This window comes from Carassius gibelio, chromosome B8, assembly GCF_023724105.1.
Source record: "Carassius gibelio isolate Cgi1373 ecotype wild population from Czech Republic chromosome B8, carGib1.2-hapl.c, whole genome shotgun sequence".
NCBI lineage: Eukaryota > Metazoa > Chordata > Actinopteri > Cypriniformes > Cyprinidae > Carassius > Carassius gibelio.
The window spans coordinates 5,423,772-5,447,580 of record NC_068403.1 but is presented as its reverse complement, the minus strand read 5'-3'; the positions used below and the strand labels follow the sequence as shown (position 1 = coordinate 5,447,580).

Here is a 23,809-nt window from a genome sequence, read left to right as displayed (position 1 = left end):
CCTGTGTGGCATCCTCTATGAACCGTTCGTTTGCTGTGAGGAGGATGCGGCTCTGAATCGACGTGCCTGCGGAGGGCGCCGCTGAACAGAGTTTTCTTTGTCTTGCGCTGAGAGACGTCCTCTTCCTGAGCCAGCACAAACATTGAGCAACTTGTGATATTTATCTATCACGTATCTGATATCAAATAAGTGGCCACCCGTATCATCTCAAATGCACACACCTCATTTTTGGTGTTGTGTTTGGACCCGCTGCGGGACAGACCAGCCCTGCGCCGCACATGAGGGAGCTTCTCTCCGGTTTCCAGAGCATATTCATGAGGAGCTTCACCTGTCAACTCCTGACAAAAGAAATGAAAAACAAACATGAACAAGTTAGTAGAAGTTATTTTTTCATTAAAACTATTTAATTTTTATGTATAATATTTAAAAGCAGACATATCCACTTTTGTAGAATATTATATAATCAGTCAGGTTTTCACACCAAAAAATGTCAATAATTACATTTTCATGCTTCTTTTTTTCTCCCTTAGAATGAATTGCTGCTATATCGTATGAACAAGCTCTGTTATGATTGGCTAACATTTTTCCATATGAAACGAATTATGATATTTCTTGTAAGTTGCTGAATACTAAACATAATAGTGCACAAACTGTTGTGCATACATTATTGGCTCGTTGTTGTAATGCTGTTAGCAGCTGTTCTTCAGCTTAATATTCATAAATGGTCTTGAGAGGGAGTTGTGACTGTGTCACATGTACATTATAATAATAATTATTATAAAAGATAATTTTAATAACGATATTAAAATAAAAAACACACATGCTGTGTTAAACCAGCATTTGAAAAGCCAAGCTTGTTGAAACACAAGTATGAGCAAAGATTAGCTGGGCATGTGGCGGCATCACATGACCTGGCAGCTCACCGATGTGTGGTTCGCCAGTGACACCATAGAGAAATACAAAGTGTATCATGTCAAGTTTCTTGTTCTTGTTCTTTATAATAATAGCAAGTTCTGAGAAACTACTTAATTTCTTTTTCGACACTGACCGCCTCCTGCAGACACACGCGTTTGAGTTCTGCTATTCGAGTGTTGAGCAGCGACTGCAGACTCCTCCGGCGCTCCTGCAGCTCCACCATCCGCTCCGCACGCTGCTTACTGTCCATAGCGGCCTGCAGCTCTGGAAAAACACACACGTTATGTGATATCTCACTGAAGGGACCTCAAATCCACTTGTTTTAAAGTTTTTTAAAAGGGCCTCTTCTGCTCACCAAGGCTGCATTTATTTGATCAAATCATATTTGGTATATGTACAAACAATTTATGGTATATAGTAAAAACAATACAAATTTAAAATACAAGAAAATAACAGTTTTTCATTTGAATGTATTTTAAAATGCAATTTATTGCTGTGATGCAAAGCTGAATTTTCAGCATCATTACGCTTCAATATTCTTCAGTTTAACATGATCCTTACTGACCTCAAACTTTTGAACTGTGGTGTACAGGATCTAATTTTGAATAGCAATTAAAGATAAATAAGTAAATGAATAAAATATTTTCCTATATTTTCCGACTGTCAGGATTGTCTTAAAAAAACAAACTAAAACTAAGTATTTTAAGTAGTTCTTAAAATATTTAATTATTTCAATTCTTGCCAGGAAATCATGCATAACTGAGAAAAACATGAAAAACATTTTGGATAAGTCTTGGCCTTTTCCATGTAAAATATTTAAAGGTACATTTCTGCAACACTTGCTTCACCAAATGGCCAATGCGAACTGCAGTTTTCAACTTAATAATGTTTAGTTCCTTCACAAAAATGTCCTTTTCTTACAAACCTCCCAAATGTCCCCACAGTAAGGTTTTGTAAGGTCTATGTGAGAACACTAGGTCGCCACAATACACAAAAACAAAACACACAAAATGTCAGACTAACAATTTACAAAGAACAGGTATTATGTAGAAAGACAGGTTCTTATCAACAAACAAACACACACAGACACGTGGAGGTGCTCACCAGGGCCTGTTATCAGGTGACCTTTGACCTCCATGTCATACGTCTTTTGCATCACCTCACTGCCTCCTGATGGTTAGTTTACCTACAGAGCAACAAAGAAAACAACATGACAATGATAAATCTTTCTGGCAGCAGACTCAGCTGAAGTCTATTAAAACCAGACAAGCGTGTAAATAGTTTAACCGTTTCTCACCTTTTGGTAACAGTCATATGTACTGCAGGGGTCTGGACTTGTGGCCATGAGGCAGATTTGCGGCTGGGTGATGCTGCAGTACTGCAGGGGGAGCCACTGAGCTGCTGCGCAACGCTTCACAAACTCAATGCCCTGAAACATAAAACAAACCACATGACACACTGGAGAACATCCACACATAAGAGCTCTGATTTAGACACAGGCTTTAAAGACAAAATCTCAGACCGACTACAAAGTTGCACTTAAAGTGCCCCTATTATGGTTAATGAAAGGTTCATATTTTGGTTTTGGGAGTCCCCAACAACAGGTTGACATGCATGCAAGGTCAAAAAACACATTTATTGCCTTATAATATGAATTTATTTATCCCTTGCTTGCTGAACGACTACCAAACGATTCGCTCAATGATTAATTTCCAAACCCCTTTGCATGACACTAATCTGCGTTGATTGATCCGATTGGTCTCAGATTTATTTAATCATGCTTAATGCCTGATAAAGCAGTGTTTGTGAACGCAGTGATGCTTTGTGTACAGAGTTACCGGGAAACCGCTATTTTTATAGAAAACCGCTATTTTAGAAACATATGTACAGTAAGAGATTTGAGATTTTATTTTTAGTTTATTTTCTCTTTTAAGATCTCCCGTTGACCCAAGACACATTCTCATATGATATAGTGTGTTTTCCCCTTACATATTCACATGGAACTGCTGTGGGAACTCCAGACAGGAAGTGGACCGCAGCATGCAGGAAGTGGCTCATAAAGCGGGAAGCGAGTGCGGGAAACAGAAATGGGAGGCTCAGACTGACCTATAACAACAATGCCGGCAGAAACCCTCATGCACAAAAACACCCTCTCAGGGCCAGAGTCATTTCCTAAAGATCAGCTGTAAACAAGGAGGCACAGACAATGAGGAGAGAGGTCAAAAAACTCATAGACTGTAACTCACACGCTTTCCTGTCTGCAACCTAAATAAGCGCCAAAAACCCAATGTTTCGGTCTCAATGCCCAGTGGTGATCTGTTCTTCTCACTGAATCAGAAAGTAGTTATTATCTCAGCTGCATGAGATGGGCGGCTCTCTGGACGGCCCTATGATTGAGAAGCCGTGAATGATGGGTGTCTCTTAAAAATTCAGATGGTTATAATTATAAAGAAAGATCAATAGTCCCATATGCGAACTAACATGGAGAAAAGAGCAGCAGATGAGTGAAATGCACGTCCAAATTAAAGAAAGCAACAGAACAATGTGGCTATTGTTTGTTGTCATGACCTAATTGTGCCCATCACACACACTCAAGGGTCAGAGGAGGACAAATAAAAGTAAGCGGGCTTATAACGTAACACAAATATGTGCATATAGCTAGAGCAAACATGGTGTCTATGCCTGTCTTGGTTTGCCTAGTGTTGGGTTTCAGCTAATGTAGTCACGCTGTTGTCGGTTTGAGCTTGATAAGATCCCTGATCTTCAACTGATGCATTTCCCAATTTCTAAGCATTTATTGTAGTGTTTACCTAAATCTTCAAATGTTTTGATTAAACCCTTTTCGCACTATTTATCCTTCTAAGTTGTCTGTGAAGTTATTTCAGCAGCATGATATGTTGATCTCATATTCATGTTGAATAGTTGTCCTCATTCTGAGAGTCTTTTTGTTTCTTTAGTAGTGTTTGCAAAGGAAATAATCTCTATTACTATTGCTCATACTGAGTGTTAAAGGGTTAGTTAACCCAAAAATGAAAATTAGTCCATAAATGAATCTTGGGTGTACTAACCCTTCAAGGCTCTTCCACAATTTTTAACTGGGGAAACTCATTTCATAGATTTATGCTGAATGAGGCAATGTCGAGAACAGAAATAATAATAATAATATTATATATATATATATATATATATATATATATATATATATATATATATTTTACACTTAGGCCACCTAGCAACCACTCAGTTCCCAAGCAACCTGCCAAAATCCAAATAGCCACAATGCTCTGACAGTAACTCACTATACCTTAGCATCATGGCGGGAAGTTCTGCACACATTGTCCGGAAAATATAAAATCTAGGATTTTAAATTTTGATTTTGCAAGCCAGCATTAATTTGGGACTATAAATGTGCACCAGACAAGCTGTGCATGTGTGTGTGTGTGTGTGTGTGTTTCACCAAATGTCATGACAAATGTTCTGCGGTCCTCACAAGGTTTGCCAGCATTCCACTCTCTCATGTCGGAGCCTGTATTATCACTCCCGTTCAGATGTTCGTGGAAGCACGATCTGTCCATTTTTCTTCCTGCATGTGTTCCTCTAATCGTCTCTATTATGTTCTCTGTAAACCTCCTGCCTAATCCGTATCATGTAAAGAGGACGCATTGTACACGTTTGTGGCATTTTATAGGATTTTTTTTCTCTTGAAATTTGGCTGCATTCAATTTACTCTGGAATGAATATATATATATATATATATATATATATATATATATATATATATATATATATATATATATATATATATATGAAATAAAATTATTTTTTAAATAAATCAAATAAAAAATATACATTGTAATTTTAATTTATTATGTCTGTGTAATATATAGGTATAACAATCATTTTAGATATATATATATATATGTACAGTACAGACCAAAAGTTTGGAAACATTACTATTTTTTATGTTTTTAAAAGAAGTTTCTTCTGCTCATCAAGCCTGCATTTATTTGAGCAAAAATACAGAAAAAAAGGTAATATTGTGATATATTATTACAATTTAAAATAATTGTTTTTACATTTATTATACTTAAAATTATCATTTATTTCTGTGATGCAAAGCTGAATTTTTAGGATCATTATCACATGATCCTTTAGAAATCATTCTAATGTGATGATTCATTATCAAAGTTGGAAACAGTTCTGCTGCTTAATATTTTTTCAGAACATGTGATACTTTTTTAGGATACTTTGATGAATAAAAAAAAAAAAAAGAAGCTATGTTTTTAAAATATAAATATTTTTTAATAACAATATACACTACTGGTCAGTAATTTGGGGTCAGTATTTTTTTTCTTTCTTTTTTTAAATAAAATCAATACTTTTATTCAGCAAGGATGTGTTAAATTGATAAAAAGTGATAGTAAAGAAAATATATTATTAGAATATATATTATTAGAAATGTTTTTTTTTTTGAATAAATGCAGTTCTTTTTAACCTTTTATTCATCAAATATATTAGACTGCAGAACTGTTTCCAACACTCATAATAAATCAATAGAATATAAGAATGATTTCTAAATTATCATGTGATAGACTGATGTTACATGTGACACTGAAGGCTGGAGTAATGATGCTGAAAATTCAGCTTTGCATCACAGGAATAAATTATTTTTTTAAAGTATATTCAAATAGAAAACTATTATTTGAAGTTGTAATAATATTTCACAATATTACTGGGTTTTTTTCTGTATTTTTGATCAAATAAATGCAGGCTTGATGAGCAGAAGACACTTCTTTCAAAAACATTAAAAATAGTAATGTTTCCAAACTTTTGGTCTGTATATATTATATGAGCATTACATATAATGCTTTTACGCATGGATGGATAGATTGATAGAGGGATAGATGGATGGATAGATAGACAAGCCAAGATGTACACACACAACAGACAGCACATCCATCTTTTGGTTTTCTTTCCTCTTTATTTCCTCCCTCAGAAAGATTCTCTTGACTGATCGCTGCAATCACGACCTTGATATTTCACATAACATCAACAATTTCAAATTGAAACAGAATGGCGATTTATTTTCCTCAGGACTGCAGAATGGTCTCCTCTGGGGAGCACGGTTTGTACTGAATCTTTCCATCTCGCAGAAAGCGCTGAAGAGCGGGGGGGTCAGCTGATTTTTTTGCTCTCTGGACTCTCTGCGTCCTCTCTGATCCCGGCTGGATCTGACCGACGTGTTCTCTACGCTAATTAATCCAACAGTTGCCGTATGTGAAAGTTAGTGTGGACACATACGTTTCCACATCACTGGACCGCACCGAAATCATCACACTTTCTTCACTGCAAAATGACATGCGGTCACACACTGTATAGGTCACACTTATGACAACGTTTTTTCTAAACCAGAATATCATACAGACTTGGGGTGCACTTCTTTGAATCCTTTGGGCCTGTAAGAGGCAACTCCCCAGCAACCGCACGGACTACAACACTTTGGCTACAGCCTACAACTGAAGGTGAGTTTTGCACATTTTCTGCATAAAAAATTTAATTGTTTATAATTACCTGCATCTTGAAATGATACGCAAATCATTTTCTGCATTAATAAAAATGTGAGTGCACAGAAATCCGACTGTCCAGACCATCCTGATCCAGATAATAGTCCTAAAAAGATGCATGTGTGGTGTTGCTCATTTAGGACCAAATGGCATCAATTAAGGTTTCTGAACGGCCTGGCACACCCAAGTTATAGGTAAAGGTCTTAAAGGGATATTTCACCCAAAAATGAAAATTGATCTCCTTAAAATAAAAGCGGATGTCATGCGAACAACATGCAAATTAAAGGTGAAGTGTGTGTGTTCTGTGATTTGGCAACAAACGGTACTGCAAAAATAAAGACGGTTTCTAAGAACACTTAATTGAGGCATTCTCAAACCCAGAACGATAACTAGCCTATGACTACAATAACCATCTTGGCATTCTCCATTGGAAAATAATGTTTCAAGTCAAGAGTTATCTTATGGTTTATATCCTCAAGCGTTTTAATGCATTAGTGGATTCTGATTGGTTGTCAATGTTTTTATTGTTCCTCAGCAGGAAAAAAAAAAACACTTTAAACAGTACAGAACCAATTAAAATCCACGCATTTCTCTATTGATTTGACCCGGTGAACAAATTACCACGGCTGAAACTCAGAATCATGTTTTTCTTGGGTTTTATTTTCAAGGACATGTGGTATGTATGAATGCAGTAAACTCAAACCACTTTGGCCTGACCGCCACAATGTTTAACCGCCATCAAAAGTCTCTCTGAAACCAATTCACAGTACTAGCAGCTAAATTTCCTCTTTCACAATGAATATCAAAACGCAGTGAAAAGAAAGCGAACCAACTTCCAAACCCCATGAGGCGTGTAGTCATTTGTCTCTTCTTTACTCATGCATGAATCAGATCCTGGCCTTTACGCACAGGTCAGGTGATGCCAATGTACCTTTCGTTCATGCTGAACCTTTGGAACAACTTATAAAGGAAACACGAGCTATTTACTGCAACGGTTGCATTACGCACCATGCCACTACAGCTGAGATTCCGGTTCATGAAATCAGTCCAATGGGTATCCCATTGATCCCCAAAGGAAACACTAGTTAGTTCACACCTTGATGTTCTTTGCTTCCCACCATACCAGCAACTTAATGATGTCCTATATCCTTCTCTTTCACACTACTCTCAAAATCTGCTCCGTCTCCTCTCGGCAGGCTGGGCGGAGGAGGGCACATTTCCTCTGACTGGCAGCAACAACAGCTCCGGCTGAGAGGAGTCAGGATGGCTGCAGACAGCAGATGGCCCCAACATATGAACCAGCTCCCCCTATTTCTCAATCTGAACCTAAAGCAAGGATCACACATGAAAAGCCAGGAACAATGCAAAGATACTGGAGAGTTACAGAAGGTGATGGCATTTTCAGTTAATTGAGACGATATTTTTTGCGGATCCAGAACCATCTGCAGCCGGACACTGCAATACTTCTCTTTGGGTGCTGATTGCATAATGCAGCTTATGTACACTACTGTTCAGAGGTTTCAATTTCTTTTTAACTGTTGCAAATTCTTAAAAAAATATATTTTTAAATTAGCAAGGATGCATTTAATTGACAGTAAAGATGTTTATGATACAAACAATATCTATTTCAAAAAATGCTCTTTCTATTCATAAAATAATCCTGGAAAAAAATAAGCAGTACAACTGTTATTAACATTGCTAATAAAAAGAAATGAGCTGCAAATTGGTATATTAGAATGATTGGTATATTATTACTGAAAATTGGAGGAATGATGATGAAAATTCAACTTTGCATCACAGGAATAAATTGCATTTAAAAAAAAAAAATACACAAATGGAAATCAGTTCGTTTCTATTTAAATAATATTTTACAATAATGGCATTTTACTGTATTTTTGATCAAATAAATGCAGCTTTGGGAAGCCTAAGAAACTTCTTTTGAAAACATAAAAAATTCCGGGAATCTGAAAAAATTCAAGATGTAACTGTAAATTAGCTGTAATTAAAGAGTTTTTGCATGTGCATCAAGTTAATTTTTTGGATTTGTTATGCCACACTAAATCTGTGTGCTTTTGTCACATTTAGGATTTATGGTGTATGTGTATGCTCTTTTTTAAAGATGTTTATGAGATGTGCACACAAATACGTAGTTAAAACAGAAGAGAATGCTTTCCAGATGATGCACTCAGTCCCTTTGCATGTTTATTGACATAAACAGAAACCAAAACCGATGCTTGTTGGACACACAGAACAGGTGTGAGGGTAAACATGGTGTCCGAATTTAGTGTGAAGAGAGCCAAAGCTCTCATTGTGCTGGCACAATCACGACCAGATGCATTCATGCTCAAAGGTCACGTTCGGTCAGGATGCTGGTTTCATCATACTGCCGTTCAGCCCAGTTTAAACATGCAACAGCGTATTTTTTTCCATTTGCAAAGTCAGCAAATGTCCCCGCAGCATCAATGGAAACGAAGCAACAAAAATGGGTTTTGGATCAGTAAGATTTAAAAAACAAAATTGGAATTATACTTTTATTCAGCAATGGATTCAAGGCATATTCATCCAAAAACATTACATTTGCTGAAATTTTACTCATCAGACCATCCAAGATATAGATGAGTTTGTTTCTTCATCAGAACAGATTTGGAGAAATTTTGCATTACATCACTTGCTCATTCATCAATGGATCCTCTGCAGTGAATGGGTGCCGTCAGAACGAGAGTCCAAACAGCTGATAAAAGCATCACAATTAATCCACAAGTAATCCACACCACTCCAGTCCATCAATGAACATCGCATGTTTGTAAGAAACAAATGCATCTTTAAGGCATTTTAACTTTAAACCATTGCTTTGGCCAAAGCCCATAATCCATATAATTAAAACTTCCTCCAGTAAACTAAAACATCCCCTGTTGTCCTCTCAAAATCAATCGACGAATATGTTTTGAACTGCTTTCACTTGTCAACGGTGCTTGATCCATGCATATTCCTCTCCTGTTTCAGACAACATTACTTTTTCACTGGAGAAAGCAATATTAGGGTTAGAGAAAAACAGAGAAACAACAGTTTGAAGTTAAAAATGTCTTGATGGATTTGTTTCTTACTTGAGTTATATGGATTATTGTGATGTTTTTATCAGCTGTTTGGACCCCATTCTGACGGCACCCATTCACTGCAGCGGATCCATTAGTGAGCAAGTGACGTAATGCTAAATTTCTCTAAATCTGTTTTGATTAAAAAAAAATTATAATAATAAAACATCTACATCTTAAATGGTCTGAGGGAGAGTATATTTTCAGTAAATATCAATTTTAAATAAACAGCAGCAAGACTGTTAAGTTTTAATGGTCAACGACTCTTGATTAACAAAAAACAACATACACTAGCATCCTGGCTTCACTTTCCTGGATTTAGCTCCGAACACGTTTTTATAAAAGACAACAAACAACAAGTGCGCCATGACAATTACGTCTCCCACATGAAAACCTAATCATAGTCCTTTTGTTAGGCCACAGACGATAAGTGATGCTTTTATCTCACATCCAAAGACCTCCATGCACATAAAACTCTTTCAAGTCAGATGATGGGTAGGAAATACTGTCCCATGGGGGACTCACCGCAACAACTACCTGTACATCTGGAAGACACATGTTGCACAAACATTCATCTGAGGGCGTCTTCAACAGCCATCAAGAGGCTTTGACGACAAAAGCCCTGCCTCTGAAATCTGTTCTATATTGATCCACAGCCAAAGCATCATATTAAATAGGTATTTTAGTCAAACAGCACAAAGGAGACGGCCTTCAGAGACTCGATTCTGGCAAGGATGGTAAGCACTGCACTGCTGCAGCGCATAAAGACCACACAGGGATTGAGAAATCTATCCCAACCATTAATAGTCTAAGTCAGGCTTTCATAACAGTGATTTTGAATGCAGAAGCTGCTCGAAATCAGAACATTGTGTGTGCGGCACACAATTTATAGGCTCTCGATGCCTGAGGAAAATTTACAGCTTTCTTTGAAGTCTTTGAACTCAGTGGTGAAAATCTGAGCAATGAATCAATGCAGGTTGAGCAGAGCATGTTAAAAAGGATGACAACTACTCCAGCAACAAGTAGGACAAAGACACCACAGAAATAAAGTTTACAAAAATTATTAATTACTAATTCAAATCAAACTAATATTAAATTTAAATAGTATTTCAAAAAATAACAAAATATTAATTAAATAATTACTTTAAAGTAATTTACATTTAAAGAAATATATAAAAAATACAAATAATTTAATAAATGACTATTGTCATTTTAAAATAACAAATAATAAATTACGTAAAAAATCCAAAATGTAATAAAGTTCCAAAAAATTCATAATAATAAAATAAAAGTAATAAAAACGACACTATTGAAGAAATAATAATAAAACGACACTGATTTTTAAAGGTTTCAAATGTGTTGCTATGCAGTTGCTAATTTCTGCTAATTAATGCTAATGTTTTCTTGGTTTCAGACGAGTCGACCACCAAGTCTCTACATTACCTCAGGTCACAATGTCAATATATGGGATTTTTCCAGATTTCTGAGAAAGAAAAATAAAAATAAACTCGTATACAATTTTTAGCCATCATTCATGTTTGTAACAAAAACAGAAGAATAACTTGCCACACTTGGGTTTAGTGTATTAATAAAATTGCATATTAAATCAAATCATTAAAAATGTAAAGCACTGGTATTAGTGGCAAACATTATTTGCAAAGGTTCATTAAAATATTAAATAAAACATTTATTTACAATATTCAGTGGTGCTTTAAAGAAAATTACAGAGACAAAGTGAGGAGTGCTGATATATCCAGAAGGGGAGAAATGAAAGAGCATTGAAAACATGAGATAATTATGAGCGGATTAGACCTCACAGAGAAACACATGGGCTTTAAAGAGACTGGGCGCATTCAAGCAGCTGGAATCATATGAATGCAAATTGGAACCTCATTTGAATATTCAAAGCCAATGGGAAGGATTTTGTACGTTTGTGTGTGTGTGTGTGTGTTTGAAGGTGATCTAATCCCTTTCAGATCAATGTTCCACTTCTGACAACTTATGAAAAGTTCAGCTTCTGCTCTACCGTAAAAGTATCTGAGGCTCTTTATTTGACCGTGGAAAGATTCAGACTGTGATGGTGGCGAGTCAAAGAGCCGGTTGGTTAATAGCGCACTCTGAGATCATTCTGGGTTGGGTTGGACTGCGTCAGCACTTTTGTGTGCTGTACATATACACCCCATTGCTAAAAGTCACTCCACCCGTCCAAACACAAAACTACAGAGACTAATCATGATTTAACTGAGGTGTTGAATGTGTGAAAAGGTGGAAACCGCCCTGTCCGGAAGTGATATATGACTAAAGGTGATGTTTTCAATGTTAAAATACCTCATATTCCAGTTCAATCTGCAGAGACAACTATCAGTAACCTATGTGTAGTTAAGGGCGGGACTTTTTTTTGGATGAGTATAGTGATCAGGAAACCTGTCTGAAAACAGTCACTAATTGTAAAAAATAAAAAAAATAAACAAAAATGCACACTTCATCTTTAAAGTACTCACGAGACGAAGTAATCGCATGACCTATTGATGATCAAGCAAATACATATGTGCTTTTATCTTTAACCTATGATCATAGATGTTTACTACTTAATCATAAGTTCAGCATTTTTTGGAGTGAAATCAACCGTTCTGTCACGAACTGGCATTCCATGTTGCACACTAATAGATGTACATACTAAGTGATACAGTATACTAAAGTAGGCGTCTCTGGGAATGCCCCACAAGGCATCACAATGAGATCACATTCAACAGTTTGCTTCCTGGTGTCTGCATACATTTCATTTGCTTTCCTTCCTTTAAGTTCTTTGCATTACAACGAACTCGAAATTAGATGTAGCTAAATATTAGGAAAATTAAGGGTGTTAAAGTTCCAGACTCAATCTCGGGAAGGTAAAAATATATGAAATATTATGATATGACATACTACACTTCTCAACAAACAAACACCCTCAGTGAAAACAGCACAAGAATTCAACAACTAGAAAATCAGCCTGTGATTGACAGTTCGGGCGGAATCAAGCACAACAGTATGTCATTAGATCCGTCAGTTGTCTCACATGTGGTCATGTTTGCTGGCGATCCAGAAAACAGCTGAATATGGGAGGTATGGAGCAAGAGTCCAGCATTGTTGTCTTGGCATCCAGAAAGTGACCCATAAACCTGACAGAGGTGAGGATCTCACAGCTGCTTCTGACACATGTGCTGTTGGCAAACTACGCCGAACATGAGTGTGTGATTGAGGCACAACTGAGCATTAACAGCAACAACTACATACACGAACATGCATGAGTAGTATCAATATTAGGCTGTTGTAGGCAAATATATGGATGCGTGTTTGTGTGTGTGTATACACATTGATGAACACAGTTAAATGTTAACTATAAGTGGCATTCAAGACAATTACATATCCATATAAGATTCCTAAGAATTATTTTTACAATATTATGCACAGATGTTTTATATTTTGTTCAAGCATGGGGTTTATTCAAATCACTAACTCGAAGTCTAAAGTCATAATGCTTGCCTTAGCAAACATTGCTAATAAAAAATTTATAAAAGTAATCCAGTGTTGGATTGGTCAATATGGGTTTGTGGGTTATGGGGTCATTGTCGGATTAATCACAGAAATGTCTTTGATTTCTTTTTGGACACAAAATACTTTATAACTAGGCTACATCACAGATTCAAGAGAACAACATTTTCTTAAAGTGAAGAAGTGAAAAGGAAGTTAAATATAACCTTGCTCCTACATAGCGGAGAAAAGTTAATTATTCCATTATTCTATTAATCTATTCATTAACCTGGTTGGTTATTAAGATATGCATTAAATCAAGGGTTTTTTAGGTCATGTTTTTAAAGCGGGGGTGAAATGCTATTTCATGCATACTGAGTTTTTTACACTGTTAAAGAGTTGGATTCCCATGCTAAACATGGACAAAGTTTCAAAAATTAAGTTGTACGTTTGAAGGAGTATTTTTGTTCCCAAAATACTCCTTCCGGTTTGTCACAAGTTTCGGAAAGTTTTTTTCGAGTATGGCTCTGTGTGACGTTAGATGGAGCGGAATTTCCTTATATGGGTCATGAGGCACTTGTGCCGGAAGAGCGAGCGCTCCCGTATAGCACAGCACTGAGAGCACAACAGACTTCACTGATCAGAGCGAGAGCGTCGCGAAATGTCACAAAAGAAGTGTGTTTTTTGTTGCCAAGGGAAGACAACCCTGCACAGATTACCAAAAAAAAAAAAAAACAGCATTAAGGGACCAGTGGATGGAGTTTATTTTTACAGAGCATCAACGGAGTTGTGCAAGTGTTTGTGTTTGTTCCCTGCATTTCGAAGATGCTTGTTTTACAAACAAGGCCCAGTTTGACGCCGGATTTGCACATCGTTTATTTCTTAAGGATGATGCAATCCCAACGAAAAAGGGTCACGATCGTGTGTTGGAACCGCAGGCGGTGAGTAAAACTGCTTAAAATATCTCTGCCTCCTTGTTAGTGCGTCCCCTCCCATACCTGAGACCCGGGTTCGAGCCCCGCTCGGAGCGAGTCGTTGCTGCTGCTGCTCTCGTTCAGTTTCAGCCTCGGGATCTGATTCTGGATCATAAATAAACGGCTGAATCTGACTGTTAGCCATGGTTTGTTTTGGATGATGTTTTTTTCCTCACGGTAATGTCACAGCTTCCAAACGCTGTCAACGCAAAAGCCTACTGGCGGTCGTGATTCTTAAGCTCCGCCCACACGTCACGCCTCCAGCCGGTCGTGTTTTTCCGAGAAAAATCGGTACACACTATCTTTCTCTTATAAATATAATAAGACTAAAGACTTTTTGGAGTTATGAAGGATGCAGTACTACTCTATAGGTACTAAAGATTAACAGGATATTGAGTGAAAACAAGCATTACCCCCCCCCCCCCCCCCCCTTTAATGAAATTATTATTCCTGGGGAGTGGGGAATGTTTCATAAAACAAGTTTAACAAACAAGCTTTATTTCACTTAGTCTGGCTTATTGTCAGTAGATTTGGATCAAAATAAGTCAGAATAACTGCAATAAGCCTGACTTGTTTTATGAAACAAACCCCTGGTCTCAGGAGGTTATCAGTGTGTGTGTGTGTGTGTGTGTGTGTGTGTGTGTGTGTGTGTGTGTGTGTGTTGAGCATGGGGATGTGACACAAGACAGAAGCTGGTTTCTAGGTAGCTCTACAAACACTTCTAATCTCCTTCAGCACAAACAATAAACTTCTTCAAGTGACACTGCAGGCAAGTCAACTCGAACTTCACTGGCAGGTTTTTTGCCTGGAGTGACGGCATATAAACAGACAGTTTCAGAGAGCTTAGATCACCTAAACCTACAGCTAAAACACAAAAGATTAAACAATATATGACTGCAATGACAGCTGCTCAGTGCAGAAATCAATATTCTTGCATAGAAAAGAAGACAGCTACAGATAAGACTATTGATAAGGTAACGCCAGCTGATCAATATTCACAAAAGATGACAGTCTAAAGTTTAACAGATCTATTCCTTTCCTTCTAAAGATAACTGTTCAAGTAGGTTCACTGCAGACCGAGCCACACAAAGGCTTTCTGTGTGAAAATCACCACCTTTAAAATGGTGTGCAAATGCTCGCGTGCTGCCGCTCAAAATGGTCAGTGTGAAGTCCAACTAGTCCAACAAATACAACGAATCGGGCACGAGTGCCTAATATATTAAATACTTATCCTATCATCACATCCTCTTCCCTGAAGGGCTGGATTTCCAGAAGCTTGGCATCTCAATGGTTTTCTACAGTTGTATCCCGAGCTCATGCTCATGCAAACAGAGGACTGTCATCAAACTTTGCAACATACTGATCATATAAAATGTGATTATTTAAGTGAGAAGCGGCTGCAGTAATCGCTGGAAATGCTGCCAGTATAACACTCCTCTAATAAAATGTGTTTAACTACACCACAAAATTATACATTACTGAAAACAAAGATCACAACAAGCTGTTATTATGACAGCAGTCATAATGTCATGATAAAACCTCATGAAATCCAAATGATGTATTGCTTCCAAGTCCACATTAAAAAAAAGGTAAATAATATTAATAATGATGATGATGATAAATGAATGTGGTAACACCATGGTGCTTTAAACCACGGTACATGTTCTCAAGAAAAAAAAATCCAGGCTTGTTTTAGAGATGTTATAGGCTACTAGAAATCTTACCTGTAGCATTAAATGTTTCGTCCTGATCTGCGCATCTGTATGAGTTTAAAGGGAAGTCAGTCTGGTTACAGTCTATCATGTATCAGCTGTAAGTTATCCTCATCGGAGCAGGTAAAACACCGGCAACCGCATCGCTCAATTTCGACGTGCAAAAAACAGCTGTCAGCAAAACAATAATTCCGCTGACGAAGTTAAAACGGAAAAGTTGTCGAGTTTGAATGATAAACCAGTAGTCCAATGCTGAGCCATTCTGATCCGGGGACTTTTCTGTGTAGTTTAGTTTGTCGCTCTGAACTCAGCGCACTCCAGCGGACCGATCCAAACACGCGCAGGGCTCGGCTTATGAATATTAATTACGTAACATGACGTCAGCCGGATATGTTGAACTGATTGGCTTAAATCTGTTCCTCTGAAGATGGACTCTAGCGGGGCGAATGGATTTACGAATATTTAATAAGGTTACGTAACAGGACGCTCTAGGAGAGTGACCACGCAACAACCGAATAAAAAAATAGATATTTACCAAGTATGTTTTCGCTATAGTTAATTTACCTGCAGATATTTAAACTTAAAGTTTCTTTTTATTTCTTTAAATTCATCTCCAGTTCTCGTCTCTGACCGACTGCACCGAAGTAAAGGTGTATTGAATAACACTGAACTAAAATAATTATCTTCATTTTATTTTAACTCATCAAACTGCCATTATTAAAATGTATTATAATAAAAAAAGAGATTTATTAAACATCAGTTAAGCTATTTAGGATTTGTTTTTATTAAATATTTAAGTTCTGAAAAACAGTTCTAATTCAGCTGTTGATATTGCTGTTATTTAATCATTTATAGTTAATAAATATTGTATATATATATATATAAGTAAATATTAAAAATTGCTGTAATTATAGATATTTGTTAGTACTTTTTTCCACACCCAGTCTGGTATTAAACTTCCCTAACACAGCTGTTGTGCTTTCCATTGAATATGTGTTTGAATTCCTCATGACTCTTGAGGTTTCAGAGATGTCTGAAAGAAAGTAGAGCAGCAGCAGCCTCATGGTAATCTGGGTGCTGAAAACTGAGACTGTGTTTCGGCTACCTTCAGTTTCCCTGAGGGACAGAGCTGTGCCTTCATTTGCAAACCAATTGGCTTCAAAACAGGATTTCTATTCACATGTAAAGTATGTCATCTAAATGAAACAACAGTTTGATCCTTCAAGCTGCACAAAGTTTATATTACACTGAAAAATGGCAATAATAAGGTAAGGAATACACAATCATGTTATATATTAAAGAAAAAGAAATAAGCTTTTGTGTGTTTATTTCCAGAAGTTGTGATTTCTTGTCAGTATTAGTTAATACTAATTTTAAATTTTTGAAAACTTCTTGTGTGTGTTTGTGTGTATACATGCATGCTTACATACATACATATATATATTAGTTTCTTTCTTTATTTTTATTTTTGTTAGAAGTCTATTGACTATAAGCACCATTTGTTAAAAAGGCCCTTGTTACATAATTGAGAAAACACGTCTGCTGTTAATGTTCCTGAACTGTGATTTTCATGATTAAGTGACAAATGCAGAGCATCACCACATAAAAAAAAAAAAGAAATGAGTACAAGTAAACACTTTTAATGCAATATAGTTTGAATTTAGGCATTTGGGAAAACCCTGCTAGCAGTGATCATTCATTAAAATTTCATAAAAGGCTTTGTGAGCAAGTTTTCTGCCTTTAATCCGTTAATTAGATGGTTTGATCTTGCCCAGCTACTTTATTATACTTGACTCCCACCATATAATTAGACATGAAGTGAGGCAGGATTACAGATGACTCGGGTTCTGATGGTCAGTGTGGTTAGCGAGAGAGCTTTACTGTACAGGAGAGCCCGTCGTCTGGGATTTACATCAGCGCTGCAGTTTAATTTGAGAGCCAGGATTTCAATGAAGGGAAGTTCAGCTGGAGATCAGAACAAAGTGCATCTCCTGCCCTTCCTGGAATTCTCTACAAGAACATTCTCACAACGAATCCCACTGAAGGAGAGAGAGACTCAAGAGAAACCCTGCTGGGACCAGACCCCTCTCCCTCTTCATCAATCACTCCACAGGACGGGACAATAGTCTCCTCCTAATGAGACTGACAATACTGCAGTGGTGTCTGCGCTGTCATGGTTCCTGCTTTGTACTTATCCAATTAACCATTACCAGAGGCTCCAATTTACAGCATGAAATTCTGAAACTAATGTGACAATACACACTCTGGTAACACTTTTTACAGTGATCCTGTTACACATGTAACATGTACTTACTGTTATAATAATAAATTACGCGTAATTACATGCAAGTAACCCAGTTAAGCCAAACCTTAACTCCATAAAGTACATGTGGTTTATAAATATTACTCAGTACTCAAATGTAAAAAAAATATAGATGAGTCATCTGTTGTTATTTTAATACCATTGATGTACTATTTTAAATACCAGTCTTTATTTTGAATAAATGTTTTCTTCTTCATATTTTCCATTTTAATTGTAGTTAAAATGTTGGTATTTTAGTGGTATTAAGGTTTAATTGGTTTTTGTTTATTAATGTCTAGTTTCTATTAACTTTAATTTCGTTTTAATTTTTATATATATATTCTATAAAAATATATTTAGTATTTTTATTTTATTGTATAATATGTATAGTATGATAAATATTTTTAAGAACAAAATAAATTATTTTAAAATGAATAAAATAAAATTCTTTTATTTTAAGTTTTGATTTAAAAAAAGCATTTTATCAAAAAAAAATTGCAGATTTCTCAAAAAAAAAAAAAAAAAAAAAAAAAAATATATATATATATATATATATATATATATATATATATATATATATATATATATATATATATATATATATATAATATATATCTTCTGAAATAGTTGTTTTAACCGGTCCTGAAAAAATAAGAATACAAATTATAAGAATATAAAAAATTACCTGGATACAGTAAACTATAGTGTTATCTAGCAAATCTCAACTGCTTGATTGTTATATCGTCACAAAATGTAAACTATATTATCACCTAGTGATTTATAATGCACATTGTCTCAAAGCAGCTTTATTAAAGGGCAAATGTTAGTGTTTACCCGCTATAGTTTATTTAGTAGAGTCATTTGATAAAACACTTTACATTTTATGACAATACAAAAATGTATTTTTTTTCCAAGATGGTAGCTACAGCCTAAGCATTTACATCGCAATATCTGTGTTAGCACTTTAAAACGGGGTTAAATGTATTTCAACACTGAAATTCTTCAAATCAAGTCCTGTGTTTAAGAATAGATTAGCTGTTAAGTAGATCAATGCAGTCTTATCTGCTGTGCTGTGACTACACTGATAAACCCAGCGCTCTCCACACTGTGAGCCTGAAGCTGTGGATTAGTGTAGAGTTTGGATCTGAGGGGTTTTTCCCCCGGATTACTCCTGGAGAGGTTTTAGAAAAGAAAGAAGAAGAGAGGTGCGAGCCAACTGGCGTGAAACTAAAAAAAAAAACAGCATTAAATATGTCAGAATCAGCTGTTACCCCGTGATCTCCCTCCTACGATGCCTGGTCGCTGTGGAGCTATTGTCTTAGACTCCGTAAATCACTTTCGTTCCTATGAAAACTCAGACATCAAAGAGATATGAGTGTGTTTGTTCAAATCTGATAAAAATGCAGCACAATAACACTATTTTATATATAGTCTATGCTTGGTGTACCAGAATATGATTAATTAAAGTCTTTTACACATTACGGTTGTTATAATAAGCAGTTCGGCTCACAGGCCTTGAAACATGGTTTGTTTTCATCCCATGCCAACGCTTAAGGAGCACCACTGAAAATCCCTTTCAGTCCATTTCTTTGGGTGAATGGATGGACACCAAGTCGTCAATCTGTGGTAGATTCGACATCCCTCTTTGAGCACTGCTCTGTTTTATGTTGGGGTTCTTGAATGGGCAGCTGCTGGGTTTAAGATCACTCCCCTTGGGCAGCATTTGTGGTCTTGGCTAATGACAAACACCTGTGAGAATCAGGAGTGGGGTGGAGAGCGTTTATGTCACGATTTGTTAAACAGATGGCAAACATCTCCCTTCGGCTGCTCAGTCACCAAAGCTCATGCCAGATTCTCTGCCCCTCCTTAAACGAACCACATTTCTTCTTATGACGTACAAAATCTTTGATGTTCTCAATCTCAATTTTCAAGTCAAGTCAAATGTACTTGTATAGCGCTTTTAACACTCTCAGAAAAAAGGTACTAATGCTGTCACTAGGGTGGGATCCTTTCAAACGGTACCAAGTTGCACTATTAAAGTACAATGTCCTAAATATGGAACTTTAAGATACTAATATGCACCAGCTAGGGATAAACATGCACAAATGTGTACACTTTGAAAAGGTACCATACCAATAACAGATTTTGTACCTTTTTTTCTGAGAGTGCACAATATAGATATAAATGTTTCAGAGAGTGGTGTAGCAGATGTACATGACATCAACAGGACGCCACTCCACACAGGATGACAGATAACTGTACGGTCATGTGACCATCCCTGGGCACAACTTCCTCTATTTCCTCTTACAGTCATGAATCACTTGATGAACCGTATGTAATGTGACAAATCATAAACATACATTTAACCAAGCCCATGAATGACTGGTATGAGGGTCCACATCCTTTAGACCAGCGATTTAAATGATCCAAAAGTCATAGGTCTTTTCTGATACATTGCAGACAGCAAGGAAAAATACATCATATAAATTTATGGTCACACTTTATTTTAGGGGTCCAATTCTCACTATTAACTAACCATTAACTATGACTTTTGCCTCAATTAACTCCTTATTTGCTGCTTATTAAAAGTTTATAAGGTAGTTGTTAAGTTTAGGGTATTGGGTAGGATTATGGATGTCATGCATTATATGTACTTTATAAGCACTAATAAACAGCCAATATGTTAATAATATACATGCAAATAAGCAACTAGTTATTAGTGTGAATTGGACCCTATACTAAAGTGTTACCAAATGTATAAATGCATATAAAATGCAAATTATTATATAAATACAAATAATAATTATAAAAATATTTAAGAACATAAATGGCTAATAATAGTAATAATTATGTATAATTCATTATAAAAAAATAACAATATGTGACCCTGGACCACAAAAGCATTCTTAAGTGTCATTTTTTTAAAAAAATTTAGATTTATACACAATGTGAAAATTTTATAAATACGTTTTATAAGAAGAAAAATTAAGTTTTGGCTTAAAACAAAAATCTATAATTTTGACCCATACATTTTTTTTTTTTTGGCTATTGCTAAAAATATACCCCATCGACTTAAGACTTTGAGGTCTAGGGTCACATATATGAATTGTATATATATAGAATAGAATTTGGTATATAAATGCAAATAATTCTAAAAATATACAAAATAAAAATATAAATCTAAACATATAATTATATTTTATAATTAATAAAAAATATATAAAAATATAAAATGTACATACAGTATAGTGTATAATTACCTACAAAAATTTCCAATTCAGTTTATGAATATTAATTTTTAATATTGATGGACCAATACAGTTGAAGATAATATTACACATTTTAATGGTACGGTAGGGGATTTTAAAAAAAGGCTAGTAATATAAAGTCAACTTAGAAAGCAATATCCCCACCTCCCTGCTTAATCACTCTGCAAAGCCACGCCCCCACCAAAACATGCAAACGCACACAGACTGTCCATGGAGTAACCTGTGACAAAACGAGAGACTGTTTTAATGGAGATTTGAATGCAACACTGTCAGATTACATCATGTCTCATACCAGTTACAAAACATTACAGCGCATAATATTACAATAATAGCTCCTTCATTCTCGCTGGAACACACTGATGAAGTATCATGTCTGATCAAACAGGGTGCAAAGAGGTATGCAAATGCATTTTTGACAGGAAGGCAGGACAGCCTATTATAATGTTCGAACCGAACAACATTTTGATTGAACATTTTATGGTTCTACACCTTCCACAAACGATATAAATTCATATTAATTAATTTAGACGTCTTAATTTAGAGATTGCCATCGGGATACGAAGACACTTTCAACCAGCATAACAAAAATTTGTATACCTTGCCTTTAATTATTATTCTAAAGACTTTTTTTTTTTGCTCATTATCAACACTCTTGGTACTGTGTTGTGTCGCAACTTCCTAAAATCTGGGTCATGAGCCAAACTAGTTCAGATCTACTGCTATAGACAATTTCTGCTCTAGCACAATAGAAACTTTAGTCTGTGTCCACAGTGAGACTGTTTGCATATATTCATTTCCTCTGATTAAAGCTTCTGTCAGCACCACAGCAGTCTCAGCCACAGACTATTTTTCATCTAAGCGTTTTGATTATTATTTCATGCAGTGCCCCACTGCCCTGAAAGAATTTCTCACTCTGCTTGTCGTCGGTTGAGCGTGCGATCCCGCCAGGAGCCAGCGTAGACTTGCGAGCAGAGCTTCAAACAGCATGCATTCCCCTCTTTGCTCCGCATTGATTCTGAACGGGAGGGGCGCGAGTTGCCAAGCAGAAAAATCCAAACAGCGTGTCCTCTGCTCACCCTCCTCCTCCACCACCCGCTGCTGCAGTACCAACTTATCAAGCTCACATCTCCAGACTACATAACACATCACCATCACACAGTATTAAGGCCAACTACAACGATAAGATACTGTTTCAAAAAGTCCACATCACAACTATAAAGGTGCGGTCATATGCAAAGACATTTTTTGCTATCCATCAGATTGTCCTACCAGGGAATACTGTGTATGCGCTCATCAATATTGTGTTTTTTCTCACGCAGAATAAAAATTACTGTATTTGCATTACTGTAAGGGTAGATTTGGGGTTGGGATCGGGATTGGGATATCTAATTGTAGCGTACTATCTACTGTTTTAATGGGAGTTTGCACAAATTGACAGAACACTGTCAAAATCCCACCATTCTAACAAGTATGCATTAAAATTTGAACTCACCGCACAGACAAATAGAAATCAGATTTGAAATGTATTTCTGTGTGAACTGTGCTTCATGTATCTCCATGCTATTGACAGTAAGCAAACAACTTTTCGCACACAAAATTTCACTAATGTGACCGCACCTTAACATCACAGAGGAATAATATCATTATCAAACAATAGAACTGATGCCTTGTTCTATTTATGACAAATTTATGAAGTACTGACACAAATTTTAAATGATTTTGCATCCAGTGTAGAGACTTTAGCTGTAGTGAAGAAAACGAGGATTTGTAAAGAAGAATGACGGAATATCTCGATATAAGCCAAGAGGAGAATGATTTTCCTTTGCTAAAGTAAGGAAACTTTGCTTCTTTTGATTGTTCACTGACGGTCACATGGACCATATTAACAATCTCCTTACTACATTTCTGTCCCTTCGTCATGGTTGTATCCTTGCTGTCTATAGAGGGTCAGAGAGCTCTAGAATTTCATCAAAAATACCTTAATTTGTGTTCTGAAGATGAACGAAGATCTTATGGGTTTGGAACAACATGAGGTAAGGTTATTAATTACAGAATTTGAATTTTTTGGGTGAACTATTCCGTGAAATATAGCTTGAGTATTTAAAGCGACAGGCAACATAACTGGAGTAAACACACTTACAACAAACACATGTGTTCCTTTGGCATGGAGGCTAATAGTTATCGTTACTGCTATCGTAATAGTTGCAGTACTTGTGTTTGGATACAACCAGCACGAGGCTTTACATAAATGGATATTGGGGTGTTTTCAACATCATCTGGCTTTCATGAGTCTCCGCTATAAGCAGACAGAGATATTAGTCCTGTTATATGTCTCTTATCCTTATGCTCATGCTTTGAGGAGATGAAATGGTCAAACGTACCTGCTTTAATCCTAGTCTGCTTGTGTTTGTGTGTTTCAGAGAGGCTTAACAGCTGTGTCTCATGAGAGAAGCTGAGATAACCTCTGA

At 36.2% G+C, this 23,809-nt stretch overlaps 1 protein-coding gene and 1 long non-coding RNA gene across 3 annotated transcripts in view; one reads left to right on the top strand and one right to left on the bottom strand.

The window, feature by feature from the left end:
• ccdc120a (coiled-coil domain containing 120a) overlaps positions 1-23,809 on the bottom strand; it is a 47,803-nt gene that overhangs the window by 11,615 nt on the left and 12,379 nt on the right. Inside the window, exons 1-6 of one of the 2 annotated variants that reach the window (XM_052564343.1) lie at positions 15,783-16,123; positions 2,213-2,344; positions 2,020-2,101; positions 1,049-1,179; positions 222-338; positions 2-125 (exon numbers count right to left, since the gene is read on the bottom strand). In XM_052564343.1, the coding sequence (XP_052420303.1) occupies positions 2-125; positions 222-338; positions 1,049-1,179; positions 2,020-2,071 (424 nt within the window). In that variant the 5' untranslated portion in view covers positions 2,072-2,101; positions 2,213-2,344; positions 15,783-16,123. Of the gene's footprint in view, position 1; positions 126-221; positions 339-1,048; positions 1,180-2,019; positions 2,102-2,212; positions 2,345-15,782; positions 16,124-23,809 lie in introns of those variants that run through there. The other variant, XM_052564344.1, reaches the window with a different exon arrangement.
• Positions 234-3,774, top strand: LOC127964205 (uncharacterized). The gene is made up of 2 exons (XR_008154998.1): positions 234-371; positions 2,937-3,774. It is a non-coding gene; the product is annotated as an uncharacterized LOC127964205 (long non-coding RNA).